Genomic DNA, 25,970 nt, shown 5'->3' on the forward strand with positions numbered 1-25,970 from the left:
TAGGATCTTTACATAGGAAGTGTCCAGTGGAACTGAGAAAGATGGCCTACTCAGGAATACCAGGGATTTTATAGCAGAGATTAGAACATCCCTCTTAAGAGCTCTTTTTGCCCCTTTGGTTATTAATTCTTAAAATTCTCTCAGTTGATTGGTTGAGTCTTTTGGTCTGGGAAAACTTAACTGGGGCCAGCTGGTCAGGATGGTCCAGATGGCCTCATTCACATATCTGGGATGGCAGCTGGAGTAGCCAAGGCCTCATCCTCCAGGAGGTTAGTGTTGGCTGCTTCCCATGCTGGTCTTAGGGTTCTTAGCAGCCAGAGAGGGCAAACCTTGATGTGTAAGCACTTTTCAGCCTCCGCTGTGTCATGTTTGCTCATTGTTGACCAGAGCAAATCATATGGCCAAGCCTAGACTTAGAGGGTGGGAAGTAGACCCACCTCTCGCTGGGCAGAGGAGGAGGTACATGCATACCGGGGATGGCAGGATTCTTGGCCATCTTGCCATCTCTTGTAATCCCCTTCTTAGATAACCTAACCTGTGACCTACTCCTCTAGCCTTGGCTAGTTAACCTTGACATGCAGAGAGAGGTGATGGGTGGACCTTCTAGGAGACTTATGAATCCCAGGACTGAAATTTTCAAGCATTACTGATTGATGGAGAAATGATCTCTTAAGAACTCACCCCCAAAATGCATATGTATATATATAGTGTTGCTTAAAGTTTTAGAGGGTGGTGTGCATCTCAAATTAAGAACCTGTGAACAAATATAGAAGTGACAAAGGTATTGGCGTTATTGAAGAAAATTGCCACGATGGAAATTTGATGGGATTGTGAATAGATGCTGCTTGGACAAAATACCAAGTTAATCCCTGGCCGGTTTGGTTCAGTGGTTAGAGTGTCAGCCCTCGGACCAGAGTCGTGGGTTTGATTCCGGTCAAGGGCACGTATCTTGGTTGTGGTTTGGTCCCCAGACCTGGTTGGGGTCGTGTGGGAGGCAACCAGTCGATGTGTTTCTCTCACAATAATGCCCCAGCTCCCCCTTCCTCCTCTCTATCTGAAGATAAATATATAAATATCCTCGGGTGAGGATTAAAAAAACACAAAATACCAAGTTAAATTAAGGCTGGGCTTTAGAGAATGGGATTTTGAAGAAATAGGTCTGTGAAGTGAATGTGTTTTCTTACAAGCACTTGCACGAACTTGTCATTAGAGACAAGGCATTGGAATTAAGGGTTTACTCTTATGTCTAATGAGTCTTTTTTGGGGGGCGTCAATAAGATCAGAAAGACGAAGAAGGTAGAGCTTGATTTATCCCACTTTTCTTTCTGTCCTGTCCTGGCTGGAATTGAAGGCCTCGGTCAGGGAGGGCTTTGCAGTGCCGGTGCCCTGTGAACTGGCAGGCTCGCCCAGTCCCTGGAGGTGCTTTTCGGAGATGCCCATGCATTTACCCCATGGGAACTGCAGTCCAAATTCCACAATTTTTTTTTTTTAAGTAACATGTTAAGATTTTGTGGCAGGCTAGCACACCAAAGGTAATGTTGAAACCTAGCACAGTTCAGGTAAAGACATCCCAATGATGCAGGTCTTCACAGGCTGGTCGTTCAGTTGGCACTTGGTGTCTGATGTCCTATTTTCTAGAGGTAGCAGCTGGGTGGTAAGAGCATACTTTCTGCTAATGAGGCACGGAGCCCCAGATGAAACTTGAAACATCTTTCGTGCCTAGTGGTCAGAAACTACCAGATTTTAAAACTGAAAGAATTCCCCCAAGGAATTTAAAAGCATGTCAGTAGCTCCACAGGAAGTCTTAACTAGTAAGCTTGGCAAAAGAATTCATTCCCTTGCTAAATTTCCTTTCTTCGAGGGTTTTTCACATCCCAGGTATGTGGTCCTAATTCATTTGGGCAAAGACTAGGCAAAACAACAAAATCAACACTTGCTAGATTTTCTGTTTGGGGTGGGGTGGGAGCAGGGATGGAGAAGAGGGAATATTTAACTTCATTGAAAATGTAGAAATAGGTTGAGGTCTGCAGAGTGATTGCTTGGTGACTCACTGAGTTGCACAGTCTGATCTGATTCAGATTCAGATTCAGGGAGGTCTGTCCTCAGGAGCCCTGGTTTCATAAGGCACTGCCACAGAACCACTGTGGAGCCTTGCTACAGCTTTGTTGTAAACCAAAACAAAGAGAAAATTAAATTGAAGTAGAACCTACATAAATGAAATGAATAAATCTCAAGTGTACAGTTTTTTAAATTTTACTTAAGTGAAACCTTTACCCAAATCTACACAGAAGTATGTTGCCAATATAGTAGCTACTACCCGCAGGTAGATATTTAAATTAAGTGAACTTAAAAATTCGGTTCCTGCCCTGGCCAGTTTGGCTCAGCAGTTGGAGCATTAGCCTTCGGACCAAAGGGTCGTAGGTTCAATTCCCAGCCAAGGGCATATGCCTGGGTTGCAGGTTCGGTCCCTGGCATCAGTCAGGGTCATGCAGGAGGCAATCAATCGATGTTTCTCTCTCTCCCCAACCCCCTTCCTTCCACTCTGTCTAAAAATCAATGGAAAAATATCCTTGGGTGAGGACTAACAACAGCAAAAATTCAGTTCCTTAGTACACTATTCACATTTCAAGTACTCAGTGGCCTCATGTGTCTGGAGGCTACTATATTAGTACAGATAGAATATTTCTGTCATTGCAGGAAGTTTGGTTGGACAGAGCTGGTAGAGAATATTATGAATACCCCAAAAGTCTCTCTTGTGCCCCTTCTATTCAGTATCCCCTTCTCTGAAGATTGTATTCTCACCTCTACCAACCATAGTTTAGTTTTGTTTGTTTTTTTATCCTCACCCGAGGACATTGTTCAGATAGTGTGGGAAGGAGAGAGAGAGAGAGGAACATCAACGTGAAAGGGACACATTGAGTGGCTGCCTCCCGCACGACCCAACCAGGGCCTGGGACAAACTGCAACCGAGGTACATGCCCTTAGCGGGAACTGAACCTGGGTCTCTCGGGACCGCAGGCCGCCGCTCCAACTGCTGAGCCAAACTGGCCAGAGCTCTTTTTTATTGTTTTTTAATATTTTTTATTTATTGAATTTAGGGGGAGAGAGAGAAACATCGATTTTTGTTGTTCCATTTATTTATGCATTCAATGATTGATTTTTTTATATGTTTTTATTGATTTTTTTTTTTTTTTTAGAGAGACATTAATGTGAGAAAGAAACATCCATCAGCTGCCTCCTGCATGCCCCCTACTGGGGATGGAGCCTGTAACCTGGGCACGAGCCCTGACTGGGAATCAAACCAGGACCTCTCAGTCCATGGGATGATGCTCAATCCACTGAGCCACACCAGCTGGGCCATTGGTTGATTCTTGTATGTCCCCTGACCAGGGATCGAACTCACAACCTTGGTGTATCATCAAGACCATGCTCTAACTCACTGAGCTACCCGGCCAGGATAATTACCATAATCTAGTTTTGCCATTCATATAAAAAGCATCAGACACTGTACTGTATACTCTCATGTCTAGGGAAAGCAAATTTGCTTATTCCTAGAATACTGATGCCAGGGATCATTCTCTGGCTTATGTCTTTCCTCCCATGTAAAGATGCCTAGCCTAGTGGTTCTCAATCAGGTCAGCTTTTTCCTCCAGAGGACATTTGGCAGTCTGAAACTATTTTTGGTTGTCACAGTTGAAGGGATGCTACTATAATCTGGTACATAGTGGCCAGGGATTCTGCTAAACATTCTACAGTGTGCAGGACAGCTCTCCACAATGAAGAATTGCCTGGTTTAAAATGTCAACAGTACCAAGGTTGAGAAACCTTAACCTTGTGCCATAGCAAACTCCACCAACAGCACTCGTTGTCAAGCACATAGTAGGTACCATAAGATTCTCAGTTGCTAACAAAAAGGGGGAAAAATGACAAGTGTTGGCAAAGATGTAGGGAAACTGGAACCATCATTTGTTCATGGGAATATAAAATGGTGCAGCTACTTTGGAAAACAATTAGGCGGATTTTTTTTTAAGTTTAATGTAAACCTACGTGCAATCCAGCAATTCCACCTTTAGGAATCTATCCAAGATAAATGAAAGTATGTGTCATCTTGAAGACTTGTACATGAACGTAAGCAGCTTATTCATAATAGCCAAAGAGTGGAAATAATACAGATGTCTACCAAGTAGTACATTTATACAGTGAAATACTATTCAGCAAGAAAAAAGCAACATGGATGTATCTCAGAAACATGCTACATGAACGGAGATAGAATACTGTATATTGTTTTATTTCATTTTATGAATGTCTAAAAGGCAAATGATAGCAATAAATAGCAGTTTAGTGGTTGTGAGCAGAGAGGAGAGAAGAAGAGTTGAGGGCAGATGGGAGTGGGGATTGAGTGCAGACAAGCTTAAGGGACATTCTTGGGATAGTGGGAAAATTCCACAACTGGATTGTGGTGATGGTTGCACAGCTCTATAAAGCAGGGGTGAGGAATGCATGTCCAGCCCTCAGGCCCGCGAAATCAATAACAGTTAACATCACACACCTCACCAAAGTAGCCTAACCAAATACAGCAGGCTAATTTTTAAGTTGATAATTTTGTATGGTCTGTGGCCCTTGACAGAAAAAAGGTTCTCCACCTCTGCAGTATAAAGTCACTAAAAAAAAATCATTGACTTGTTCCCTTAAAAATCTTACTTGTTCCCTGACTGGTTTGACTCAGCGGTAGAGTGTTGGCCCATGGACCAAAGAGTCACAGGTTTGATTCCAGTCAAGGGCACATACCTCTGTTGCAGTTTGTCCTGGCCCTAGTTGGGGTCCTGTGCAGGAGGCAGCCATTCGATGTGTCCCTCTCACATCGATGTTTATCTCCCTTTCTCTCCCTCTCTCTCCCTCTCCTACTCTATCTGAAGATAAACAAAAATATCCTCAGGTGAGAATTAAAAAAAAAAAAATTATCTGCATATCAACTGTCTTACAGGAAACCATTTCCTTCCTTGGAGTAATAATACAATCATAATTCTTAAAGATCAACTGGCTCAGGGATTGTTTTTAAGGAAAATACTAATGTTACAATGTATGTTAACGTAGAAAACCTACATGGGACACTTATCTAAAAAACCAGCCACATTGAAAGATATATTTGGATGTTGTTCTTTATGTCCACATGGACTCTTACATGTCATTTGAACCACGATGAGAGGTGACTCCAGTGAGGTTCCCAGATCTGGTTTTATACACATAACAGATTAATGTATGATTTTTAAATCCACGTGGCTGATAAATTGCTATCTATGCAGAAAGAAGTGTATCATTTCCCCCTTTTTAAGAAACCTCCATCAGAGCCTTGATGTCCCCTCCATAGCCCCACTTCTATCAGCTGCCAGCATGGTGTGCAGAGAACAAGGGGTGCCTTCTGAAGCGTGTTTTTCTCTTTTGTTACAGGCAGTAAGCTGCCCCTTGGGAGACTATTCAAGTCAAGCTGTCACACAAAAAATAAGAATATGATTGCATTGGGGGTGTGGTAGAGGGTTTGCTTACTTTTCTCTGTGCTTTCTTATCTAATAGGCTCTGGATTACTGCCACAGCAAGGGAATCATGCACAGGGATGTGAAACCTCACAATGTCATGATAGATCACCAACAGAAAAAGGTACCATAACAGCTAGGCAGCAACAAGCCTTTCATTGGAAGGCTTTGACCAACACCGTGGCCAGTACCTAGGTGGTTTTTGGAGACCCATGCTGCTTTCTTGGGCTGACTGGTGATACTGTTATTTCCCAGTCTTCAGTGTTGGTTTCTACTTTGCATAAGCATAGTACACAAGGAAAGTAGACAGCTGAGCTTGACTGTAGTCGCTTGTTTATTGTGGTCATGGTTTTCTGGAGGCCTCAAGAAAGAAACCACAGCTGATGGTTTTCTACTGCTTGATGACCCTCAGGCCAATCTGCCTGGCCTTAAAAGTATACTTCGGTCCCTCCAGTTTTCAATATCCAATTCTGGTTGTCCCTGATTGGTGAGTAAATGAAGAACTAGTAATAGATTAATGAAAAACTAGAGCAGTGCCTCAATTCAATCCTGGAGTGGTGCATATATCCCCATCCTTTCTGTTATGACTACAGCTTATAATGAAAACTGTTCATGATGGGGGAATGTGTCACATATATAAGTGGTATGGAGCCAGAAAAAAACTTAAACTCTATTGATCTCAAGAGAATAAGCCAGGATAATTTAAATTAAAAAAAAAAAAGCAAATAAGACTCTGAATGCTCTGCTCTAGAAATGACCTTTTATGCATTTGCTGAAAGTATAATTTTTAGCCAGTGCACTTGCCCACATTTTTTTATGCAGCCAAATAATTATCATCTAATGTGTGGCCTTGTTCTAAGGCACAGGCAATTAGAAACACTCCTCTCACATGTTTTATTTCTGTCATATTTGTAGCTGCGACTGATAGACTGGGGTCTTGCAGAGTTCTACCATCCTGCTCAGGAGTACAATGTCCGTGTGGCCTCCAGGTACTTCAAGGGACCAGAGCTCCTTGTGGACTACCAGGTAAAATTGTTAGTGAAGTGCATCTGGGCTATTTTTATTTTTCCTTGGGGCTTTTCCTTTTTCCTGATTTCTCTTTAATCAATTTGGATACATTCAAAACCCAGTCTTTCTTCCACCCCACAATAATCATTTCAGATTTTCCACGGCTACCTTCTTACTTATTTGTTTATTGGCTTAGGAAAATGTAACACCCTTGACTGACCGGTTGTCCTTATTTCTTTAGATGTATGATTATAGCTTGGACATGTGGAGTTTGGGCTGTATGTTAGCAAGCATGATCTTTCGAAAGGAACCCTTCTTCCATGGACAGGACAACTACGACCAGGTGAGCAGACACCATCTGGCTCATATCCATTTGAGGGCAGATGCCAAGAAAGTAGCATCCCTTGATAGGGTGCTAACCTTGAACCACTTACTACATGTCACTCAATATCTGCATGTAAGCTTTTCTTCAGGGTGAAGAATTTCACAAAATTTTGCCTGCTGTTAACCAGGTCTCCAAATACAGAGAATGCTGTCTTATGCCCAACTTCAAAGTGGGCCTATGAAGTCGGGCACTTCCTTGTCTAATAAAACTAAATTGTGGTCATTAGATTGTGATGTCCCCATAATCGTCATCTTCTAGAAGATTATTGTTATAAGCTACATTATCGCTTTAAAGGTAGTTTGAAATCTGCATCCATATGAACTTCATGTCTTTGGGTCTGCTGCCCGTCTGCCCAGGCTTGAGTCTGTGTCTGGTCACTGGAGATTTCAGGAGGTGGAAGTCCTCTGATTGCTTGTCAGTGTCCTCACAGGCTTGCATTGAGTTCTGTGCTCAGTGATTTGGTCAGTTTGTTCTGTGTTTCAGCTTGTTCGCATTGCCAAGGTTCTGGGTACAGATGAGCTGTATGGGTATCTGAAGAAGTATCACATAGACCTAGACCCGCACTTCAACGATATCCTGGGACAGTAAGTAAGAGAGAAAGAAGGAGGGGATACTAACTTACCCCATTGCAGAAGTGGAAAGGTTAGCCAGAATCACTTTCTCAAGCTCTTCCCCTTTCTAATCCTGTCAAAATTGAAGTGGTCTTCTTTTTGCCGTGTGTATTTCTTAACTTATTTTGAGATATTTGGGCATTGTTTACATGTGTCTTCTAATTTTGCTTTTCTAGGAGATAGCCTATTTATTAATAGAAAATTATACTGTTACAGAACAAAGCTTTCTGGTATAGCATATGCTTATTTTAATGGAAAAATCTTAGAAAGCTGTGGTTCTTTGAAGAGACAATTTCTTATGTGTAATGGAGTTTCTATAAAGTAGCAACTTTTTTTTTTTTTTTTGGTACGTACCCCTAGCGGGAACCGAACCTGGGACTCTCTGGTCCGCAGGCCAAAGCTCCAAGGGCTGAGCCAAGCCGGCCAGGGCTAAAGTAGCAAATTTTAAAACATGTTTTCAGAGAGAGTATTGAAAAGTAAATGGTGTGTTGAAATTTTTCAAACAATGCTCTATGAAACCTCCATGTTTCTAAGCTAACAGTTCTCTGAATATAACAGCTGAATAATAACAATTACTCAGTCACCTCAGCCTCCCCCAGAATTGACTAAAAGCCATCGAAGACTTTTATATCCAAATCACATGTAAAAGTATTAATTAATTCTCTTTATCAGTCACCGAGCACTGTTTTGTTTGAGGATCGTACAAGTGTTAGCAAGTGAACTGGCTGTGATAGTAACTATGGGGGTGGGGCAGGCAGCAGCAAGAATGAGATTTAATGAGCTTGCAGTATTCTAAGATTTTGTTGGTTTTAGCCCTACTACATAAGGATTCTTGTTGAATTTAGTCTCAGAATGCTAATGCCCCCCTTTTCTTCTCAGACATTCACGGAAACGCTGGGAAAACTTTATCCATAGTGAGAACAGACACCTTGTCAGTCCCGAGGCCCTAGATCTTCTGGACAAACTTCTGCGATATGACCATCAACAAAGACTGACTGCCAAAGAGGCCATGGAGCATCCATACTTTTGTGAGTCTCCAGGGGCTCTTTTCAGAGGCCTAGTTTATTTTTTATTTTTTATTTTTTTAAATCTTTATTGTTGAATGTAGAATGTATTACAGATGTTCCACATTTTTCCCCCATTGACCCCCTCCTCCCCACTCCCGCCCCCCTCCCTCCTTTTCCCACACTGTTGTCTGTATCCATTGGTTATGCATATAAGTTCTTTGGTTTATTTCTTCCCACCCCCCCAACCCCTTTCCCTTTGAGGTTTGTCAGTCTAGCAATGAATTTGTACTTCTTAATCCCTTTCCCTTTTTCACCCATTCCCCCAACCCCCCTCCCAACTGGCAACCAACAAAATGTTCTCTGTATCTATGAGAATTTTTCTGTTCTACCTGTTTATTTTGTTTGTAGATTCCATTGTTGATAGATATGTATTCATTGCCATTTTGTTTGTTCATATATTTTATCTTTTTCTTCAAAAAGACCCTTCATCATTTCATAGAATAATGGTTTGGTGGTGATGAACTCCTTTAACTTTTTCTTGTCTGGGAAAGTCTTTATATGGCCATCGATTCTAAATGACAGCTTTGCAGGATAGAGTAATCTTGGTTGTAGGTTCTTGCTTTTCATCACTCTGAATATTTCTTGCCACTCCCTTCTGGCCTGCAAAGTTTCTTTTGAGAAATCAGCTGACAGCCTAATGGGAACTCCCTTGTAGGTAACTAGCTGCCTTTCTCTTGCTGCTTTTAAGATTCTCTCTTTGTCTTGAACCTTTGGCATTTTCATGATGATGTGTCTTGGTGTGGGCCTCTTTGGGTTCATCTTGTTTGGGACTCTCTGTCCTTCCTGGACTTGTATGTCTGTTTCCTTCACCAAGTTAGGAAAGTTTTCTGCCATTATTGTTTCAAACAGGTTTTCAATTTCTTGTTCTCTCTCTTCTCCTTCTGGCACCCCCAAGATGCGAATGTTGGCACGGTTGAGGTTGTCCCAGAGGCTCCTTACACTATCCTCATTTTTTTGGATTCCTTTTTCTTTTTGCTGTTCTGATTGGGCATTTTTTGCTTCATTATATTCCAAATCAATGGTTTGCTTCTTGGATTTACGTACTCTATTATTGAATCTGTGTAAACTATTCTTTATTTCAGTTAAAGCCTCCTTCGTTTCTAACTGTGCATCGATCATTTCTGACATGTCCTTTTTTATGCTCTTGAGGCCCTCACTGAGTTCATTGAGCATCCTTATAAGCAGTATTTTGAACTCAGCATCTGTTAGGTTACTTATCTCCATTTCGCTTAGTTCTTTTCTTGGGGTTTTGTTCTGTTCTTTCATTTGGGACCTGTTTCTTTGCCTCCTCATTTTGGCTGCCTCCCTGCGTTTGTTTCTGTGTATGGGGCTAGCTGAGACCAGATGCTGCTTGTTTGAAAGAATTTAGGAAAAACCTGAAGCAGGATCCAAGACAGGCCAATCCTATGGTTAAGAAAGTGCCAACAGCCTGGTTGGGCCTGAAAGTTGGGTAGGGCGGGGCGGGGCCTGGCCTCAGGGAGTCACCAGGGCGAGGCTACCAGTGTGAGCCAGGTTGCTGGAGTCCCAGATATGGCGGCTGTCTGCTGCCCCAGGGAAGGGCTCATCAAAGGAACAAAAAGGCCTCTGACAGCACGTTTGTCTCAGAGAAAGCCTCCTCTCCAGTCCTCGCTCCAGTGCCAAATGGCTCAGTTCTTCCCTGTATGTCTCTGGTGCCCCTCGAGCTGCCTCCCCTCTGAGCTTAGAGGGAGAGTCCGATAAGTCCGTGCCCCTTTAAGAGGAGCTGCCTGGGGCTCCAGCCGTTTCAGCTTCCCTGAGCCTCAGTTCCTGCTGGTTTTTCCAGCCAGAAGTGATGGGGATTCTCTTCCTGGCACTGGAACCCTGAGCGGGGCACCTGGTGTGGGACGGGGACCCTTCAGTCCTCAGAAAGGACCTTCCCAGCGGAGGTATCCTCCTGATTTTTATCCGCTACATGTGGGTGTGGGACCGGCCGTCAGAGGCCTAGTTTATTAAAGGAAAATTTCTTTTACCTTTTATCTTTAAGGCCAGTCAAGAGAATTCTAGGTATTTGGATTGAATGCCATTGGAATTTGGCCTCATTAGTTCTAGACTGTTGAGACAACTTGGCAGATCTGTTTCTTGATCCCCAAAGCTATTTGCTTATTAACTGCTGTAGCTCCTTTGAGTCTGGTCTGTTAGATCATTCTCCGTGATCCTGAGTTGATAGATCACAAATATCTAAAATTTGTCTTCAAATATATATATTCCCGCCCCTCCCCCTGCTGAAGAAAACAATGAATTGAAAAGAATGTAACCAGTAGTATATTTTTAAAGAAGGAAATAAGTTAAATAAATAAAAGGAATTTGAGGAAAGAAAAGCAGGTATGGAAAGATCTCACTAAAATTCTATCTGAATTACTGACTTCTTAGGTCTCACTTCGGAGGGGCGTAGAAATCCGTTTATGTGGTTGCTTCTTGTTCTGCACGAGTGCAGTTGTCCCCACTGGCAAAGCTCGCCTCACCCTCTGTTAGCAGTGTGGGGTCATTTGGTGCAGTCAGAGAAGACTGAGAACAAGGGAGGTTAAGTGTCCTGTCTCAGTTCTCACCATCTAAATCAGTATGAAAACTTTCAGGCTGTCAGTTGCTTGACCAATAGGCTATCTTTCCTTGTCCTTTTTCCACCCTGGAGATTAACTGGAAACCTGCCTGAAGATGACATTGCTCTGTGGTCTTGAACCTGTTGGGTCATAAGATTAGTAGACAGGAAATTTAAAAGGTTTCACCCTTCAGTGTTCCAGACGTCAGATAAGTGCAATTCGTATGTCCTCCTTCTGATTTCTGGCACAGAAAGCTGTTTTCACCCTTGTAGTTAAACGGAATTAAGAGCACGGGTGTTTACAGTATGTAATCCATGACTTTTCTGAATACACTTCATATTTTTATTTTAAGAGTTTTTTTAACTGCTTTGATTAAAATGGCTAGGTCTTCTAATGGCGTTTTGTTTTTTGGTTTTGTTTTTAATGTATTTATTTTTGTTACTGATGTTTCTCCTTTTTTCCCCCATTGACACCCTCCTCCCTGATCCCGTGTCCATTGGTTATGCATATATACATATAAGTTCTTTGGTTTATCTCTTCTCACCCTCCACCCCCTCCTCTGAGGTTTGTCAGTCTGTTCCCTACTTCCATGTCTCTGGGTTCTAATGGCTCTTTTTATTCACCCTTTCCTCTGAAGTGCTTATTATTGCGTATGTTTTGAAGAAATTGGGAGTTGACTATGTTGTTTGTATTCAAGGAAAATAGCACATAAGAAAATTAGAAATTTTGAGCAGTGGAAAGAGTGTTTCTGGGCCGCTCTTTTCCATGAGTTTCAGTAGTTGGACTTGTACTCTGAGGAAGTATAAGAGTAATTCCTTTGATCATTTTTCAGTGTCTGGTTCTTCTATAACCTCTGTAATTTCTGTTGCCCTCCTGATCCTGCCTTTCCCAGCAGCGTGTCTCTGTCTCACTGTGGAAGGGTTGGGTTTGGCGTGATGTCACGTCCCACGCTGCCCAGCCTGATTCTGCTGACCTCACGCTGTTGTCTTGCAGATCCTGTGGTGAAGGAGCAGTCCCAGCCCTGTGCGGATAATGCTGTACTTTCCAGTGGTCTCACAGCAGCCCGATGAAGACTGGAAAGCGACGGGTAATGCAGCATTGATGCTTGCCAATAAAACCAACCAACCAAACACAAATCTTGAAGGAAAACTACAGTGTGATAAAAAGAAATTCTAGTCATTCCTTCTAAATGCAAAGAAGAGTAAAGACCTAAAAGTCTGTCAGAAAGAAACTCCCCAGTACTAGTCTACAGGGAGCTGCCGCTCTGGCAGCGAGCAAGACGCTGCACATAGTTCAGTATCTGAGGGACCTCTCCCTTTGGAATGCATGGGAGACGAGAGGCTCGGAGTTGTGTACAGTTACCTTTATTTAAGAGGAGACCACTGTTGAATTAACCCGTTCGGTCAACAAGCTCTGAATGTCTGACTTCCTATCTATTCCACTGTGGTCTGGTTTCCTTGGGTGAGATTCAGGCTCAAGTTTTAGCGACACGTCAGCAGTCTGTACTGACACACCAGCCTCATTTACAAAAAGGAGATATTAAAACAATGACAGTATTTTTTTTTAAAGTCTTTTACAAATTCATGTTTTATGTATTTTTTTATGACATGAGCTCTCTAGGAAATGTACCTCATTCCTGCAGTTTCCTCTAAGTGTATTAATTTGGGAGCAAACTGCAGTCACTTATGAGTCCCCTTTAATGTCAGCAGACGTCACTTTAAACCTTGTGATGCCATGACCAGGTCCATCTGTCTCATCAGAAGTTAGATCTAAGTGCATAACTTGGAGCTCACCATAACCTTTGTTGATTTGCCTAACCATAAAATCTTGTTGCTATTTTTTTGTGTAGCTTTTGTTTTCTTTCAGCCTTGTAAGGAAACCTCACCATTTCCCAGCACATCTCTATGTGTGCACCTATTTTAAAGCATCTCTCTGAAACAAAGACTTTTTGTTCACAACCATAACTAAAGCTGGTAGGTCAGTCTTTAGGTAGGTCAGGGAGGGAGAGGGAGAAAAAAATTCTATAAGAATTTATTCAGGAATGACCTATTGGGTGAAAAATATATACTTCCCCAGCCCCACCCCCTTTTTGCTTCTTTTTATCCCCATGAAAAATAATTTCCCACTGTGATCAGGGTGCTCTGCATTTGTAAGCTCTGATGGGTAATACATGACCGAGACGGCGAGGGTAAGTCCCTCGCGTGTAGGGCCTGGAGTTGTGTGGGCAGGGCCACCCCCCAGCCCAAGCCACTGAGGAAAGCAACATACGAGGGGCTTCAGGGGGGAGTGGAGCTCCCGGAGCAGGTATCAAAGCTTGGGATTCATTTGGTAGCCCTCACATTAGCAAAGGAAGCTAGATTTTATTTTAAAAACTAAAAGATAGGGCTGATTTCATTTGGGAGACTTGTCACCAACATGATTTGCAAGCAGTCCCTTCACCCCAGCTGCAGAGCCACACCAGCTGTGGCGACTTATACACTAGGCTAGAGCTAGAGGTGTCTGCCACCACATCACATTTAGGATTTCTTTATTAACTATTTAATAATGCCATACGTTTTTATAAGGTTAGATTGTTTGTTTGAAAGCATCTGTTTACATTCCATATTCCAATAAAATCCTATTGGTATTGGTAGCAGGTCCTATCTCTAAATGTAGATTCTATTTTTGTCATTTGGTTGGTGGGAACTTAAAATACAAATAAAACTCTTATTATAGAGTTGAGCTTACAGATTAGAAAAATAAAAATAAAGATCCCAAAGCCAGGAAAAGGATTCAGTTAAAGTTCTCATGATGATACCACCTGCCTGCATTGCACATTCTATATATTAATGTATATTTGTTCTACCTGAAAATTAAAGACAAGACACGAGCTCTTGGCTGACCCTATATCGCTATATCAGGCAGTAAAGCTCAGTCTGGGATTATCAGAAGCCTTCTTATGTGCCCTTTGAGGCAACACCGAACTGTTGGTTATTATCAGGGAGATGTGCCACTGTGTTTCTTTCCTGCCCCCCACCTCTTTGTACCCACGTCCTCCTCCCATACCTTTAAGTTGTCTGTCTGGACCAGGCAGGGGAGCCTACAGGAGGGTCTTGGTGAAGTAGTAACCCTGTTCCTTTCCCATGGGTCCCCAGAAGCAATAAAAGCATCTGGAGAAGAGTTGGTGGTTACTTGGGCCTCTCCCTCCTTTGCTCATGATCTGGTAGGTGCAGACAGCTCACCCGCCTGTCCTGGATTCTGCAACTGCAGCTGACACAGGAGTAATGCTTCCTTTCATACATACAGTTTACTTCTCTACCACCTATAGTTTTACCTCTTTTCATGCCTTAGACATAAAGCAGAACTGAGTTTAAGGTGTTCACTCCTTTCTTAGTCTGGTCTTGATACCAGTTTACTGCAACTGGAGGTGGTTTTTCCCCAGACTGAAGTGAGTCCAGTCCAGACTTTTCTCTCTTACCTATCTCCAAACCATTTGTGTCCAGATGGACCTAGCTTCCCTGAGATTTTAGAACATTTACCTGGATTGGGAGATGATCTTGGAGAATTCCAAAAGAGGGGTGTGTGTGTGTGTGTGTGTGTGTGTGTAATATTTAGACTAAGCTATGATAGATGTATCCACCCAATATCCTTTTCAGTTGGCATACTTCTTAAATTCTTCTCTAATTTTCATTAGATTATTTTGTTTGCTTCAATTCATTACCTTATAACAGGTTAAAAGTGCCTATGATAAGGACTTACTATTTCCTAAAGAAAAGCAAAAAAAAAAAAACGTGGGGAACAGGGTAGTGTTACACTGCCATCTCAGGTACTGCCTATGTTTAAGAACATAGACCTGGTGTGGTGAGAACAAAAGGTTCCTATGCCAAATACAGATGGTGCATCATAGTGTGTTGACCACAGTGAGCAAAACTGCAGGGATTTGCTTCAGCTGAGAAATCTGTGGCGAGAGCAGAACTGCTGATATTCTCATCTGCAGTTTACTTGTAGTTCACTCTGCCCTGGGTCGTATTAGCTGGCCTGCTCCTGTCCTGTCCCTGTGGTAGGTGACTGGATGGGATAAGCCATCAAATGTATAATGCAGACCAAGCATTCCTGGGCCTTCTTACCAGAGGTGTGCCGAAGCCAGTTCTGCTGGGCACCTAATCATCACTCACTCAGCTGGGTCTCCTAACAGACATTCTCTAACACATCGGTACTCACAAGGCTCAAAGCAAATGTATTCCCTTGTAAAAGGAAGGTGCTCTCAGACTAATTCATTAGAGGAGACAGCAGTGCTTGTAATCCTTGGAGAGAGGCTGGGGTGGTGGGCTGTTAAAAAAAGGGAATCAGTAAGACAGTTGAGCAGTAGATCTTGAGGGAGCATGACTTCCTGAGGAGAGAGGACCTAGAGGGCACAAAGGTCATGTTCTAGAGGGTGCCCAGAGAAGGGCCCTGCCCCCTGGATTGGTTCCACTGGGACCAAAAGGTGCTTTTGAGGTGGATGATGAGTCCCAGGGAGCTGCAGCTGTGGGGCTTAGTCTGGGCCTGCTCAGGGAAATGACTTGGGATCTCCCAGGTGCTGCATTGCTGAGGAGGGAAGCAAAATTATTTTAGGACACAAGCAACAATTGGAGGAATTTTTATATATGCACTGAAATGGATCTAAGAGTTCAGTTAATAGTTTCCTTTAATGCTAGTTGAGATTAAATGACTCATTTAGAAACCTGTGTTATTTACTGCATGAGCACCCACAGGAAAAAGTAACTTCCCTTCTACAAATGACTAGGAGTGGGTAAGAACTGATCAAAGTCAAGGACGTTAAAATAGAAAACATTTAGAAAACAAAAGCAGGGTCCACATGAGCATACCGGAAGCCAAAGTCATTGAGCTTAAATCTGAATGTCTTGCCTTTAAAAACTAACCTTGGGTGGGAACAAGTGGGAAAGGAGGTGGTGGGGACACATCAGCTAAGGAAAGCAGTGAAAACATGCGCTTTTGAGCTAAGCGGATGTGTTGATGAAAATGATTCCACGCAGGTATTGTTGAGGCTGGGGAGGTAATGTGATGGGGTTATGCAGACGGGGCGTACTTTTGTGTAGACTCAACAATGTGCTACAAATGTGATACTTAATCCTGAACTACATGTATTGAGGATTGTTAAAAAAAAACAACTTTCATTGAATCAATAAATTAACAGTTTTTCACTTGCTGGCTTTTCTTGCTGTAAATGGTGACTAAGAGGTTGGGACAGAAATCTTGGCACTCGGTGTAAAGCTTGGGTAAATCTTCAAGAACCATGGAGCCGACTTTCCTTCTGTTTGCAGAAAAGCAACACTGCCCAGCTGGTGATCCTTTACAAATGACTACTTCAGACACAAGTGGCCACCTCTGTGTATCACTGAATGACTGATGTATGATTTCTGTGCTGCTGCCCTTAGAAGAAAGAAAAATGCCATGTGAAATCCTATTTGTATAAATAAAAATGTTGATCACCACCAGCCTTCCCAAGAGGGCAACAAACCACTGCACTGAGGACCTTAAGCTTGTGTTTCCTGTCTCTTGGGGGAGAGGAGGGATCAACCTTGAACTGCAAAGATGTGTGTGCTTGGTTGCAGTAATCACCTATGTGAAGATGTAGCAGGAGAGGTGGGACTGGAGTGTCTTTGTGGGGGTTGCTGTTTCTTGGTACTTCTGAATTGCACCCCTCAGACACTATCTTCTTGGGATTGACCTGTTTTATTGCACAACTTGAACCTCTGGGGCAGTGGTCTGCATTTATAAAAGTCTACCCACCCCGTTCCTTGCAGTACTAGTGGGCACGTGCTATTTGGCAGATGGTGGTGTCTTTAATGTTCTTTCTTCTCCCCAAATGACCCCTCTGTGGAGTTGGATGCTTGGAAATCAGTTTCTGAAGTGCTTAATGGCAAACAGTCATTTCTCAACCTTATGCACCACGCGGCCTTTCTCAAATACTATGCTGTAGAGCCCTTTGCCCAAGTTTTCATGGAAGGATATTTCTGTGTGCAGCCTCCCAAGTGCACAGTGCTTTTCTGCCAGTGGTGTACCATTCTGAGACTGCTGCTAGAATTCTGCTGCTGGCCTCACCACCCACTCCACTCCTGGACATGGAAGTTGAAATGGTTTTCAGGCCATGCCAGACAGCCGCTTCCAGGAAAGAGTTAAAGATACAGGGGTGGGTGAGAGTAGGTTTGCAGCTGTGAGACTGCCATTATGGCATTCTTTGGAGTTGTTAAAGCTGTTGTAGTAATCATACCCTGCATGTCCTTTTCCTTACGAACCACTGTTAAACCTACTTTTGCTCACCTCTGCATAAGCTAGTTTCCCTTTTGCTCTTTATTCGTGGGCTTGACCCTTTCCCTGTATAAGTACAGTCAACTAATTCTCAGTCCAAGCTTTCTTCAGCAAATTGGATCAGGTCTGATGGGGATCTAGAGGTGGACTGTGGAACTTGTAGCTTGGTTTGCACAGAATGGTCAGCGTCCTGGACCTGAGGGAAGGGGAAGAGACTTGGTCACTCACATGGTGTCCAGAACTCTCCCCTTGCTCTTGCAGAAGATTGTGCAAAGACTGCCACTGTTAGTGGTGGCTAGAAGAGAAATTTGAAACCCCATATGATTCTCACTGGGAAAGGCAAGCTTGCATACTCTTCCCAGCCCTCTTCAGAAGGAGGAAGCCACACACGCAAGGGAGGCCTGCCCTCACTGCAGGTCAGATTGATTAATGCCGTCTTTCCCCTCCTCCCATCTCTTTTCCCAGGTCTGTTGCGGTTCCTCTCACTTTTCCATAAGCAGAACAAGAACAAAATCAAACGTCTTAACGTGTGTAGAGAGATCACGTTCCGTGAGCAGACACAAACGGTGGCAGGTTTGGCGAACACGAACTAGACCAACTGAAGGGCAGCCCACCACCGTATATCAAACCTCACTTCCGAATGTAAAAGGTTCACACGCCTTTGGCTTCCGGTTGACTTCCTCCTGACCCAGAAAGCATGGGAAATGTGAAGGGTATGCAAATGGTTGTTGGTTACTGTTGCTCCCCTGTGCCCCTTGACACGTCCCGTGGCCGCCTGATTTCCAGCAGACCACAGACTCCACAGCAGGGGAATGGGGCATATATGGCATGATGGGCAGTTACATATTATAATTTTGAAAGTATATATTATTGAATAAAAGGTTTTAAAAGAAATGTATGGAGTTTTCAGTATGGAAGGGGCCATTAACTGAGACTTGTGGCCACGGATGACTGAGTGACACAGAAGAGCATTTGTGGCAGGTTCTAGCCAGCAGACAGAGGGGAAGTCCCAGAGGTGGTGAGGAGGGTGGGTTTGTGTGTGTGTGTGGATTTATTTTATTTATTTTTGTTACAGATGTTTCTCCCCCCCCCCCATTGACACCCTCCTCCCCATTCCCTCCCACCCCGTCTTCAGCTTTGTTGTCTATGTCCATCGGTTATACATACATGCATATAAGTTCTGTGGTTTATCCCCCCCCCCCCCCCTGCCTTCTGAGGATTGTCAATCTCTACCCTACTTCTATGACTCTGGGTCTATTTTGTTTATCAGTTTGTTTAGTTCAGTATATTCCAGAAATAAGTGAGATCATGTGATATTTGTCTTTCTCTGCTTGGCTTATTTTGCTTAGCATAATACTTTCCAGGTCCCTCCATGTCATCTCAAAGGATAAGAGATCTTTCTTACAGCTAAATAGTACTCCATGGTGTATATGTACCATAACTTTTTTATTCATTCGTCTACTGATGGACACTTGGGCTGTTTCCAGATCTTAGTTATTATAAATAGTGCTGCTATGAACATAGGAGTACATATATCCTTTCTGATTGGTGTTTCAGGCTTCTTAGGGTATATTCCTAGAAGTGGGATCACTGGGTCCAATGGCAGTTCAACTTTTAATTTTTTGAGGTAACACCATAGTGTTTTCCATAGTGGCTGCACCAGTCTGCATTCCCACCAGCAGTGTACTAGGGTCCCCTTTCTCCACACCCTCGCCAGCACTTGTTGTTTGATGATTTGTTGATGGCGGCCATTCTGACAGGTGGGAGGTGATACCTCATTGTTGTTTTAATTTGCATAAGAGGGAGGGTTTTAAGGACACTACAGAGATGAGAATTTGAGGGATGGTGAGTGCATCCTGGAAAAGAAGCAAGTGATTAAAGGAAACTCCATGAGCCAGGAAAGCCAGCTTTGCCTTGAGCACATATTTATTCACCCTTGACTCATCCTCCCAAAGCAGGTGGGTCACCCAGTGATGTAGGTGGGAAGCGTCACTTCTAGTAAACTCAGGAAGATGCCTTAGCCTCTTTACTCCTGTCTCCGTATTTATTCCACCTCCCAATCCTGTCCTTTCTCCCCAAGCCCCCTTCTAAAAAAAGCATCTTACCTTTGTGGATGATTGGGTCTGCTGTCCTGAAACAGGGCGGGAGTGTGTGTTCTGGGTCCAGATCCGAGGGCTGTTTTCTGATCGCATTGAAAGGATGGAATGGAGGCACTGGCTGTATTTGTCAAGTGAACAAACTGAACCTGTTTTACAAATGAGCCTTCCCTGGCACTGAGAAGTGTTCCCCTCTTAGGATAGCTGTCACAGGGAAGTGAAAGCAGTGACAAGCTGGTGGCTGCCCAGCCTTCGTGGTGGCCTGTGTCTTCCCACTGCCTATAGAGAGCAGAAGAGGCAGGCAGACCCCAGTGCCCAGGAGCTGGATGGGGCCCCCACTCATTCTCCACAAAAGCCACATGGTTGGCACAACATTCTGTCTTCTCTGCTGCTTGTCCGGAAGAGGTGACTATGGCAGTCCCGGTGTGGACACTCAGTGTTTGAAGGAATTATGGGGGGAAAGCAAAGAAGCCCCTCTGCCACCATAATGTCATAGTGTCCCTTGGATCAGCTCTGTCCTATCTAAGCAGTTCCTCAGGTTTGGGAGTTCAAGACTCTTCATGCCCCTGGACTCCAACAAGTGAGGGCCCGCAGGCCCACTTCCAGCAGACTTTGTAAGACCAGGGCACCAAAGGGATGGACTTAGTACTTTCCAGCTCCATCACTGGCCTAGTGTCCTCAAGCGGTCTCTCATGAGGCCCTTTTGACTTACGGTTCTGCAAATTTCTGTTGGTCTCACAGATCTCTAGGATAGCATCTTAATACCTCATTATAATGAGCATGTCCCTGAAACCCCTATGGATGCGGTGCTTCATGTGTGCACGTTTATCTACGTAGCATATTATTGCTGTGTTGACCCGCTGGTGTTTGAGGGCCTTCAGACAGGAAAGGTCTCTTCGGAGCAGATACACGGTGCTTAGTTTGGGAGTTCTTTAGATGCCATGCCGAACTTGAACTCGAGCTTTGTCCTCCAATTTCCCTTCTCAGTGTGAACATCTTATTTTCCAGAATCCTCTCAACTTTAATCTTGTTTTTTGTGGATGATGATTGCTTGGTGGGAGAGTGATTGTAGAAAGAAGGGGAAAGAGGAGTGTTTTTTTCTTTCTTTCTTTTTTTTTAGGTGGCTTTGGCCTTGAGAGAGAGGGACAAGGAACCTGCTAACTCAAGACCAGTCTAACGCTATCCACACGTGCTTGGAGATTCAGAACATCAAGTCACATCTTTCTGTTGTCCTGCTTGTGTTTGGGTTGTATTTTTGTGATTACCAAAGTAACATATGCTCATGGTAAAATGTCACGTTATATCAAAGTAACTAATGAAAGCCTACCCCTAACCACATACACATGCATACTAAAACTTGGAGGTAACCACAGTTAAATTTGGTATATACCTTCCAATTTGTTTCCTATACATTGACTAACATTTTAAAACTATAATGACTTTTATTTTTACAGAAATGTAACTCTACATTCTTTTTCTGAAACTTGTGTTTTCACCTAATTGTGAAAATCTTACTGTTAGCATATATAGATCTACCTCATCCCTTTTCATGCCCACATAATATTCCATTATGTGATGTACCACAGTGGAAGTAATTTCTTATTGATAGACTCTTAATCAGTACTATTACTAGAACTGCTATGATGAACAAATTTGCACATACATTTTTCTACACAGTATGCATCTTTGTGAGATAAACTCTTAAAAACTTAAATTACTATGCCATATGATTTTTAAAAAAATTTTTTTAAAGGGCATTGTTATGATTGAGAGAAAGCAGTCTTCCATTTTCTTCTTTTACTGGTGTGGGCTGGAACCGTGATACCTTTAGTCATGGAATTGTTGTGGGGCTCTGTCAGGCACTTGGGGCATGGTGCCAAGGACCTATGACTTTCCAGGGGCCTACAGAAATGTTTGAGACCTGAAAAAAAAGGCTCTAACATAATTGCAAAATAAAAATAAGTGTGATTAAATGTTTATCCAATCCTGTGAACTTCATTAATGGTTAGATTCAGTATTTACTTTTTAAAATATTTTGCTAATGATAATTAGTGCCTGGCCAGTGTGGCTCAGTGGTTGAGTATCGACCCATGTGCCAAGAGGTCACTGGTTCGATTCCTGGTCAGAACACTTGCCCAGTGGGGGGCATGCAGGAGGCAGCCAATTGATGTTCTATCTCATCGATGTTTCTGTCTCCCCCTCTATCTTCTCTCTCTCTCTAAAAATCAATAAAGGAAAAACTAAGTAAAAAAATAATTTGTAAAGAGACAACTACAAAATCAAATAATTTCTAAAGCATATTCTAAAGTTCTTTTCAAAATTACACACAAAAAAGTTATCTTGAATATGATAACTTTTAATATGTTTGAGATGTTATGGAGAAGCCTTCAAAAGTAAGTATGTGGAGGGCTGGCAAACTTTTTAAAACATCCCTGGCCATCACAGGCTGAGTGGTGGAATGGATCAGCAACGCTTTGCGGAATATTCTGCAAACTTAAAACAATGTGCATCTCAAATGCATTGTGCTAAGAAGCCAGACTCAAAAGTCTACCTACTGAATGATTCTATCTGGAAAAGGCAAAACTGTAGGGATAGAGAACAGATCCATGACTACCAGGGGTGAAGGGGGCATTGAGGGTGGGGGGAAGGTCTGACTAGAAAGGGATAGCATGAGAGAATTGAGGGGGAGCAGGGGGAGGCGGGTCTTGGAACTGTTCTGTATCCTGAACATGGCAATTGTTATATGACTTGGTGCCTTCATCAAAACTGTACACCAAAAAAGAGTGCATTTTATTGTGTGTATGTTTAAAAATTAATTTTAAAAATAATAACGTGTGAGGGCCCAACAGAGTCCCATTTGAACTTCACTCTCACAGTAGAAGGAGCTTTCTCTGCCCACCACTGGCTCTTTTACCTATTGTCAGGGCTGATATAACCACTGGATTCCATGGTCCTCCATCTGCCAGCTGAATGTACCATCATTGCTGTTTCTGCTGCTCCCCATCAGCAAAGAGAGGTAAAGAATAAACTCTGCCTTATAGTGTGTATCAAGTCCTGTGTCTCTCAGAGGCTGGGTGCTCTGAGTTTCTGAGCTTGGATGGACATGAACAGATGCTGTCCACTGGGATTTAGCATCTGACCAGGGCTTCTTTTAAAAAATATTTTTTCTTTATTGATTTTAGAGGGCGAGGGAGAGAGAGATAGAAACACTGATGAGAGAGAACATCAAGTGTCTGCCTCCTGCATGCCCCACAACCTGGGGATCGGGCCCACAACCTGGGCATGTGCCCTGACCAGGAATCGAACTGGCAACCTATTGGTGCATGGGTCAATGCTCAACCAGTAAGCCACACCGGCCAGACCTGATCAGGGCTTTTGTACACTGAAAAGGATTCTTATACTTCCTAGTGTCTTAAATAATATCTTGATTATTAAAGCTATACATTAAAATATCTAATTTGTCTTGTGTCTTTAAAATCAATTTACAAATCTTATAATGACAAACTACTTGGTTTTGTATATAAATATGAACACTTTGGCTTAGTCTTTTAATTAAGCTGAATTAATTAAAAACCTAATTGGTTAATTAAGCTGAATTAATTAAAAACCTAATTGGTTAAACCACAAACTGCTCACACACAATCTAGTTGCCTTAGACATTTCAAAGTCACCCCCACATTTAATCTGTTTGACTTGCACAAACACTTCCAATAGCTAACATGAAAGATAAAAAATCTGATGGAATCTTCCTAAGCAGTCAAATACTAACACATCCAAGTCTTAAACTCATAGATGCAATCAAAACATTTTAAACATTCATTGTTTACAAACAATTACATTTTCTTATGCATTTTTAATTAAAAATCAGAATTAATTTAAAATTCCTTGAAGCATTTCAAATTAAATTTTAAAGTATCAGATCCTTAGATACATTAAGTTATCTTAAATATTTCAAATATCTTAAACAAAATGTCAAAATAATCAGAAACTTATTCTTCATTTTGACATGGATTACTGATATGGGTTTGATTTACTTGCTGTGATATCTTTGTGTGTTTTGACTCTTACCCCACTAAGGTGACATATTCAGTCTAAACGCAGGACCGTGATTTGTTCATGGTCAGAGATTCTGGGCTGAGCACAGACCTGGTTGCTACTTCTTGTGATGGTTCTACCCAAACTTCAGGCTAACAAACTAAGCCCCTTCTTGTAGTTATGGGATTCTCAAGACCACCCTTATCTTGTGTTTCATGCAATTATTTTACCTTTTCTGCAACCTTTAATGGCCTGATTTGTATCAGCTTAGCTTCTGTGCCTACTACCTAGATTGTAATTTTGCTGCCTCATTAGACTCTGCTCTCTTTTCATTGATTACTTTTTATTTTTTTTCTTTATTGATATCAGAGAGAGGAAGGGAGAGGGAGAGAGACAGAAATATCAATGAGAGAGAACATTGACTGGCCGCCTCCTATATGCCCCCAACTGGGGATCGGGCCCACAACCTGGGCATATGCCCTAACCAGGAATTAAACCAGCGACCACTATTGGTGCATGGGTCGATGCTCAACCACTGAGCCACACTGGCTGGGCTCATTGATTACTTTTTAAAACTGACTTATATAATCATTGAAGGAAGCAACTTATGAACAAGATTTTTCTTGTGTTTTGTCCTTATACATCTTCACATTGATGAGACAATCTTTTTTTTTAATCCTCTCCTGAGGATATTTTTTTTCCCATTTATCTTCAGATAGAGTAGGAGGGAGGGAGAGAGAGAAACACATCAATGTGAGAGAGACACATCAACTCACTGCCTCCCACGTGACTCCAGCCAGGGCCAGGGACTGAACCACAACTGAAGTACATGCCCTTGACCAGAATTGAACCCGCGACTCTTCGGTCCATGGCCGACATGAGAGAGACAGTCTTGAAGAAGTAGTGTTTAATGTGTTTTGTGAATGACAGCTGCAGTTTTAGGTTAATTCTGTTTACATTACCTTTGAAATGAAGGTAAATGTCAGAGGTGACCATTTGGCTCTAGTTTGTTAGTTCGTTCATTTATTCATGTTGGTGGTACTATGCTGGGTGTTGTGACATGGGCCCAGAAGACACAGTCTGAATCTGGAAGAAGCATGTCAAAATCAAGTCTATAATAGGAGCAAAACATGTTCATTATAAACGCTAATTCCTGTTCTCCAAACCTTTCATCAAATAATCTTTACTGTAGCCAAGGCTGTAATCACAATAAATTTTGAACCCTAACAGAAGGAAGAACTGAGCACAGTTCATGTGGACACTCACTGAAGATGAGTACTTAGAAGAAGCAAGAACTTTCATTTCCTTCATTAGTTTGCTCATTGATAGGCTATCTGTTCCGGGCACTTACGCCTACACATGCTCAAGGTCTTTCCATCTTAAGTGGAGAGATTCCATGGTTAATAAGAAAAATGTGAGCAGGCAATGGGCTAGGTGAGCCCTTCTGAACAAAAGAAGATCAGTATTGTCTGCATGGGTCCATTAAGGCCAGGAGAGACAGCCTGTGCTGCGCCTGCAGTGACCAGGAACCCCAACTCTGTGACTCTGGTTCACAAATTCGACTCACACTTATAACTATATAGACTATAACAAATAATTATATAGACTATCAAGTGGTGATAAGTGTTATGAAAAAAAGAATAAAGCAGAGTGCCCTGGCCAGGTAGCTCAGTTGGTTAGAGCACCGTCCCAATATGCCAAGGTTGTGGGTTCAATCGCTAGTCAAGTCATATACAAGAATCAACCAATGAATGAGTGGAACAATAAATCGATGTCTCTCTCCCTTCCTCTCTCTAAAATCAATTATATATATATTTTATATATAATTTTATTTTTTGTTTTTTATCCTCACCCGAGGACATTTTTTCCATTTTTTGTTCAGATAGAGTGGGAGGGAGAGAGAGGAAGAGAGAGAGAAACATCGATGTGAAAGGGACACATCGAGTGGCTGCCACCCGCACGACCCAACCAGAGCCGGGGACAAACTGCAACCGAGGTACGTGCCCTTAGTGGGAACCGAACCCGGGTCTCTCTGGACCACAGGCCGACGCTCCAACCGCTGAGCCAAACCGGCCAGGGCTATAATTTTATTTTTAAAGAACAAAGAGTATGAGGGACAAATAGTTGGTGGCGGGGAGGTGCTACAAAATTATTTTCACTGCCCTAAAAGTCCTCTGTGCTCTACCTAGTCATCTTTCCCCACTCCCCTACCCCCACTCCTGGCAAGCACTGATCTTTATTTGTTTATTTATTTATTTTTATCCTTACCCGAGGACATTTTTTGATATTTTGCTCAGATAGAGTGGGAGGGAGAGAGAGAGAGAGATAGAGAAACATCGATGTGAAAGGGACACATTGAGTGGCTGCCACCCACACGACCCAAACAGGGCC

At 42.7% G+C, this 25,970-nt stretch overlaps 1 protein-coding gene across 3 annotated transcripts in view; it reads left to right on the forward strand.

Annotated features, from left to right (window-relative positions):
* Nucleotides 1-18,342, forward strand: part of CSNK2A2 (casein kinase 2 alpha 2) — a 46,084-nt gene extending 27,742 nt beyond the window's left edge. The window contains exons 6-12 of one of the 3 annotated variants that reach the window (XM_036274884.1): nucleotides 5,572-5,655; nucleotides 6,447-6,557; nucleotides 6,781-6,882; nucleotides 7,408-7,508; nucleotides 8,415-8,563; nucleotides 12,151-12,244; nucleotides 17,914-18,342. In XM_036274884.1, the coding sequence (XP_036130777.1) occupies nucleotides 5,572-5,655; nucleotides 6,447-6,557; nucleotides 6,781-6,882; nucleotides 7,408-7,508; nucleotides 8,415-8,563; nucleotides 12,151-12,227 (624 nt within the window). In that variant the 3' untranslated portion in view covers nucleotides 12,228-12,244; nucleotides 17,914-18,342. Of the gene's footprint in view, nucleotides 1-5,571; nucleotides 5,656-6,446; nucleotides 6,558-6,780; nucleotides 6,883-7,407; nucleotides 7,509-8,414; nucleotides 8,564-12,150; nucleotides 12,245-16,460; nucleotides 16,581-17,913 lie in introns of those variants that run through there. The other 2 variants (XM_036274885.1, XM_036274886.1) reach the window with 2 other exon arrangements.
* The last annotated feature ends 7,628 nt before the right edge of the window (nucleotides 18,343-25,970 follow it).

The sequence above is a fragment of the Molossus molossus genome, unplaced genomic scaffold, assembly GCF_014108415.1.
Source record: "Molossus molossus isolate mMolMol1 unplaced genomic scaffold, mMolMol1.p scaffold_m16_p_21, whole genome shotgun sequence".
Taxonomy (NCBI): domain Eukaryota; kingdom Metazoa; phylum Chordata; class Mammalia; order Chiroptera; family Molossidae; genus Molossus; species Molossus molossus.